Below are 6,574 nucleotides of genomic sequence, written 5' to 3'. Positions count from 1 at the left end.
GGAGACTCGATCCTTGTTTGGTTAACAAATTCCCCGCAAAATATCCCCCCAAGCCCCCAGGAGCCGTAGTGATGTCATATCCGTTGTCCAGGTCTCCACACCTCTCGCAGCGCTTACTCCCTGTCTCCGTTCCCCGGGTCAAAACTTTTGAGGTGGACGGGCCCCACCGCCGCGGGAGAGAGGGCGGGCCGGGGCGCGCGGGGCGGAGGCGCTTCAGCACCGCGGCCAGCGCCCGCTGCAGCCCACCCCGCGGGAGCGCGCCACTCCGACTCGCGCTCCGCTCGCTGCGAGATGCCTGCGGAATGATCGCCCCCCAGGGCGGCTGCCGCGGCTGCTGCTCCTGCCGCCGCCTCCTCCGTCTCCGCTCCGCTCCGGCTGGCGGGCAGAAAGTGCAACTGGCGAGGGGAAGGTGTCTGCAGTGACACTGGAGTGGCCACAACCAAGCGAGTGAAGAGGGCGCACACGGCCGGATCAGAATGCAGGCGACGTCCAGCCTACTCAATCTGCTGCTGCTGTCTCTGCTCGCCGGATTAGACCCTTCCAAGGTACGGGCGAGGTTTTAACTCTTGTTTGAAATAGATGTGCGTTAGCAGACAGACCGACCGAAAATGCAAATAAACAGACCTCCCAGACGGCACGAAAGACGCCTGGCGTATTCGCCCTGCTTGGCGTTAACACGGTGAACTACCTACCGGAGGAATAGCTCCTCAAGGTAGAGTCCTGGAGGTGGGGGGGCGCGGTTGGAGGGGGGACCAGGAGCGAACACAATGTGCATGGGCAGCGGGCAATGCGGCTCTCGGGGGAACGGGGCTCTTTCTGGGTCCAAGTGCTTCGTGTGCTCTTCTGAAGTCGCTCGGGTAATAATGCAAAGGAGTTCGCGGCGGAAACAATGCAATTTGTAAACACGGATCAGGAGATGGTGAACCGTTTCTTTGTTGAAAGCAGAGGAGCGTTGGCTTTTTTTTGTTTTGGTTTTTCTTTTTTCTTCCCTAACCCCCCCCCCCGCCCCCCTCCCCACCCCCAGCCCGCGGACCCTGCTCAGGAATACTCCCCGGGCAGACGTGCTGCGGGCTGGGTCCAAAACAGTGGGGATGCTGCTGGGAACGCACACGGCAGAGAGGCAGAGCCGCCCTCTCCGCCACCGCTGAGAGGGGGCTGGCAGCGGCTGAAAGGGGCTTGTGTGTCTCTGCTTCTTTCTTTGCATTAAGGAAATTGGGGGGCACTGGGGAAGTTCTCCTTAGCAGTGATAGGAGACAGGAAGTGAGAACCCTCTCCAAGCCGGAGAGCCAGGGGAAGGCTAAGGTGTCTCGGGCTGCTGAACTCTGAAGAGCATCCAGCAGCCCTGGCAAATTCAAGTGCACGCTAAGCTCTTTTTTGTAAAAAGGCAGGAAAATCAGGAGAAATGTTTTCTGCGGTGTGTGAGAAAAGTCTTGATGATGAAGTGAGATCGTTTGACAGCTTCGGCGTTGTAAGAAAATCTTAATTATCCAGAATAAGAGCGAAGGCGTCTGGTAAAAAAGAGTATGAGTTACAATTTTTAAAATGATGTTACTTGTTTAACTGGTCCAGAGCAGTCTGACACAGCAGGACCAAATGATGCCATGTTACCAAACCATGTAAAGCTGTATTTGGGGATATTGTGAAGTTATTTTTAAAGCTTTACATCATCTCTGTGGTGGAGAGAAATTAAGTTTCTTTTCATAATTGAATAGAACTAATTAAGGTGTAGCCAAGCATAATCTAATACTGTAGCTGACTGAGTATTTCTAGGCCTCATACAGTATACAGCGAAAACTCAGAATCACACATACATACTTGTAATTATTCCTGTGCCCTTTCTGTGGTCAGAGAGACCTGATGGGAATAGAATCATTTTATTTTAAAGCTGCAAGCGTGCTGATATTGTCACTGAAATCTTCAGTGCGAATGCCATCTTAATGATCTTATTGGGACATTTTACATGCTAAGGGACAGCTTTAAAGCATTTACATCAAGGTAAAAAGTGTTGTTTTTTATTTTTATATTTTCTAAATCTTATTTTTCTTCTTGCCTCTCAATCTACAGTACGCATTCTGCAGTCACTATTATTGCATTAGGTTGGCTAAAACTTTTCAACAAATTCCATGATGTACCTCATTTGGAATATTCTTGGTAAAACATTTTAAAAAAACAAACCTAATCGCTGAGTTACTACAGAAAAAGATCTCTTAAAATGAATCTTGTCATTCATCAAAATGAATTCAGACAATGTAGAACTTTACAAAGGACTGCATTGTGATTTATTGATATCTTTAATGCATAAATATCTTTACTTTTTAACACTCTGTTATTTCCCAAATATATGTAAACAAAGAGGGGCTTCTGTTAAATATGGAGATAGGTCCTCCAAATAAATGACCCATTTTTAGCGATATGACCTTTTCTGGTACTGATACATTTATTTCTGGGTATTCAGCAATATAAAACTTCCCTGAGACTTCACTGTGGCTGTTGGGTGTAACAGAGCTGAGACACCCAGGGAGGGAAGGCGCACACGTGAACTTTCCTAACTGCCCCTTCCCAGCTGCAGACACTGCCACACCGCTTGCAAAGAGCAGAAGACGGCCATTCGTCCCACACCACATGTGACATTAGAGAGAACGTGAGCATGTTCATAGCAAGTGATTTCCATGCTGTAAAAAGTTTTTGGACTGGGGGACAAAATATTGCTTGAAAAGTAAAGAAGAGTTACTTGTGTATGTTTTAGCAAACTATTGTTGATCACCAAAGTCAATCACCCCGCCCCCAATCACAAATGGCACCATTCGAGTCCCAATTAATTGTCCATTAGGTTATAAACTAGGGATTTTTCTCAAATTTTATTGTTGTACTAACTACTTAAGGGTTTACTTAGTAAAATTAGCATTCATACTGTAAATTATGGTTAGTGAAACAAATTAAAAATCCAATAATAGATCACCACACAAGAGCAGAGTTTCGGGACAAATAAGTAATAATTCAGTGATGACCCTTGAATGTACAGTAGTTTTAAACAGCTGCTTGTGAATACTGACACATTAGGACTGATACAGTTCACGTTAAAACATGTTAAAATAAGTGTAGTTAAGGAGCCTTCTATGTTATTGTAGTGTGTGTTTACGGTGAGCACATTTCTAACCACACATGGAAGTTCTGGCAAACCAGGAGGGCTCTTAAAATTGAATCGATTTTTTTTTCAGGTGTCGGGTTGCTGCACAACCAAATATTATCAATCTAAATCTTAGAGAGAGCATATTGCATCATAACTTACCTGAAAGCAAGAAGACTTTCTAACAACAGCATCAACCCCACTTCAGAGAACACTGTGTAATGCTTATGTTTGTGATAATTTTTCCTGAGATCGAAACTTGCAGAGCTTATATGACATTTGATAAAGTACTTAAGTATCGCCACCTTATGGTAAGATAAGTTACTTGAAACTCAGTTTTATCTTTAAATTGTAAAAGAAATTAAAAAGAGCCCAAACTTCTATGTTAATAAGATGAACTTACTTTCAGCACGTACTTATTTCCTTCTTTTCTCTCATTTAATGCATCAGAAAATTAGCAAGATCAGTATTCTCTTTTGGCAAAGGAAAGCAATTTACCGCTAACTAATTATTTGTATTTTTATAGAGATGGATTATCAATTTTCCTCTCAGGAAAATTATGAGAATTATTTTCCTTAATTAAAATCTTATTAACAAGTTTCCAGTTCCATTTAAAACTCATGGGTATATCACTTCACCTATTTTAAGAGATATTAATTAATTTCATCTGTAATGGAGTGTCTGAAGTATAGGCAATATGCCAAATCATCACTCATTCAGTCAGTTTTTTAAAAAACTGGAAGCTTGTAGAAATTCAATCATTGCTCAGTTTTAGAGAGAAAGGACATTTTCTGTGTAGGAAGTTCCTGAGGGCGGCTGCTAGAGGGCATCTCTGTGCTTCTACACGGAAGGAAGTGAGTTCAGTAATGACCTTGATAGTCCGAAAGTGAACCTTTTCCCTTTACAGGATTTTTGGCTGACCATCATTTGAATGTAATAACAAAAGAGCAGTGGCTGAGAATCAGAACCATGCGTTTCTCTGCTCGGCACTGCTGGATTAAGAAGACAGGAGGGTGAACCTGAGACTGTGCAGGTTTTGAGCAGAGCATTTACACTGGAGTCAGACACTGGAGTAACAGTTAAAAGAGGTGGTGTGGCCACCGTGACACAGGACAGTGACCGTGAACTTGAAAGAGGTCATACTTGTGTGATAAATACATTGCCGAATGCCCTCGCAGGCTCAGACTGAGAAAGCGTTATCTTGTTACCTAGAAATACACTACAGAATCATCAGCACGGTGCTGCTCACACTAAGACCTGAACTGTAACAATGATTCAGCAATAATCTTCCACACCAAACTATGCTTTCTGTCCAAAGGAACCCAGCCACTTACAACTCACCTTAAAAGAGACAGTTGCTTTCGAGCCACGTAAACATGATAGCAACTAAACGAATTTCAGTAATTGTACTGCTAAAGGTTTCTGAGCACAGTACACCACGTATAAGTGCCTTTGTGTTTTAGTATTGCAAAGAAAGTCATCAAAGACTTAAATTGGCTAGAGGTGACTTTTGGACAAAGATTGGTTAATATTCCTACAATTTTAAATGAAATTGACAAAAAGCAAAAACAAGAAGAGAAATAGACTGAGATTGGTATACTCTGCTTTAACATACACCTTAAGTCATCTATCTTCTCCTGTATCCACTGGATACCAGAGACATCCTCTCTACTGCAGGACCCACGCAAATTAGAACGGCAAATGCAGATCGATGGCATGAAGCCAGGGCTCGTGATTGGGCACAGCAAGCCCCGGCAAGGCAGGAAGTGAGAAGTTCGAGGCAGCCCAATCGTGTTTGAAAGAACAATGCCTTTTCTACTCTCCTTGTATCCCGTCCTCCTTCAGCCAATTACATTTTTATTTTGCAGAAAATATTTCTTTCTCAAGTCTTTCTCTTGGCAACTTGAAAAGGTTAAAATTGTTCTGCTTTCCTTTATTTTTAAAAAATTACTATGCCCTGTATTTTACAACTATTCTTTAAACAAACAAAACAGAAACAGACTCATAGATTCAGAGAACCATCTGACAGCTGTCAGAGAGCTGGGGGGCTGGGGCACTGGGTGAAAAGGTAAAGGGATTAAGGGGAAAAAAACCCTCACAGACACAAGTAGCAGCATGCTGATTACCAGAGGGAAGGGGGGCGGGGGTGGTAGAAGAGGGTGAAGGGGGCATAAATGGTGATGGAAGGAGACGTGACTTGGGGTGGTGAACACACAATACGATGCACAGATGCTGTACTGCAGAATTGCACACCTGAAACCTATATAATTTTATTAACCAATGCCATCCCAATAAATTCAATAAGACAAAGGCTGTTGTGACAACCGGTTGGCGCTCTGTTGAGAGGGAAGGCAGACCAGAGGAACACAGGGGGCAGGATTTAGGGCCCCTCATCTCTCACGCCCATGTTGCCACCGATATATGACATATCTAAGAAAGATGCTGGGGCAGGCGTGTTCTCAGTGCCCTCACCTGCAAAATGGGTGTCTACATGTTCTTAGAACTCTTTGCTCAGCTTTAGAATGGCTGACTCTGCTATGGTCTGCAGGCTTGCGACCTCCCTCCCCCACAGTCCATATGTGGCCCTAATGTCCAAGGTGACCATATTGAGATAGGAGACCTTTGGGGGTGACTAGGTGCCGAGGATGGAGTCCTCGTGAACGGGACTAGCACCTTTGTATGAGAGGCCCCGAGAGCTAGCTCACCCTTCGCTCCGCGTGAGGATACAAGGAGAAGTCTGGGACCTGGCAGATGGCCCTCCCCTGACCATGCCAGCACCCTGAACTTGCACGCCTACCCCTAGAATTGTGAGAAGTAAATATCTGTGTATAGGCAACCCAGTCTGGGGTATTTTGTTACCGCAGCCCAAACAGACGATGATACTCTTCTTAACATTTGGTCACTTCTTGACAATTCGCTAATTCTTTCGTGGGCTCTGCTACGTAAGATGATAAAACTTGGTGAGACGTGGCCGTCAGCCTGCCCAGGTGATATTGTGAAGCCTTCACCTCCTTCCCCACTCATCACCCGCCCTTCCTGCCTGTCCCCACGTTCATGGGTCACGGCCTCAGCCTTTTCTGCATTTGCCCATCAAACTTTGCTCCCCTCACAGGATTGCTCATTAGTCCAGTGGATCTGAAAGCCACCATGTCCCTTGCTTCAGATGCTGTCCTTTATTTGATGAAAAAATCTCGAGTGAAGACTTACTTATTTTCACACAAAAGGAATTGCTGGCATACAGAAGAGACGAAGGAGGTATTGGGAGGATATAATATAAAAGCTCCGGCGTGTTCATCGCGGACTCTTCCCACGCAGGAACTTCCTAAAGGATTTTAGCCTTGCAGTTATTAGAAAACCCTCAATTTTTTTGTAATAACAATACATACAAAGGGGGGAAAAACGAGACTGGAGAAAGCTGCAGCATAGGAGACAAGACTTGGCATTTGA

General features: G+C 44.7%; 1 protein-coding gene across 1 annotated transcript in view; it reads left to right on the top strand.

The window, feature by feature from the left end:
• Positions 1–286: 286 nt before the first annotated feature.
• Positions 287–6,574, top strand: part of OLFM3 (olfactomedin 3) — a 151,864-nt gene continuing 145,576 nt past the window's right edge. Inside the window, exon 1 of the mRNA XM_045203936.2 lies at positions 287–545. Coding sequence (XP_045059871.1) covers positions 477–545 — 69 coding nt within the window. The 5' untranslated portion in view covers positions 287–476. The remainder of the gene's footprint in view (positions 546–6,574) is intronic.

The sequence above is a fragment of the Desmodus rotundus genome, chromosome 12, assembly GCF_022682495.2.
Source record: "Desmodus rotundus isolate HL8 chromosome 12, HLdesRot8A.1, whole genome shotgun sequence".
NCBI classification, from domain to species: domain Eukaryota; kingdom Metazoa; phylum Chordata; class Mammalia; order Chiroptera; family Phyllostomidae; genus Desmodus; species Desmodus rotundus.
The sequence above is the reverse complement of the archived record's forward strand: the minus strand, read 5'-3'. Positions and strand labels throughout refer to the sequence as shown.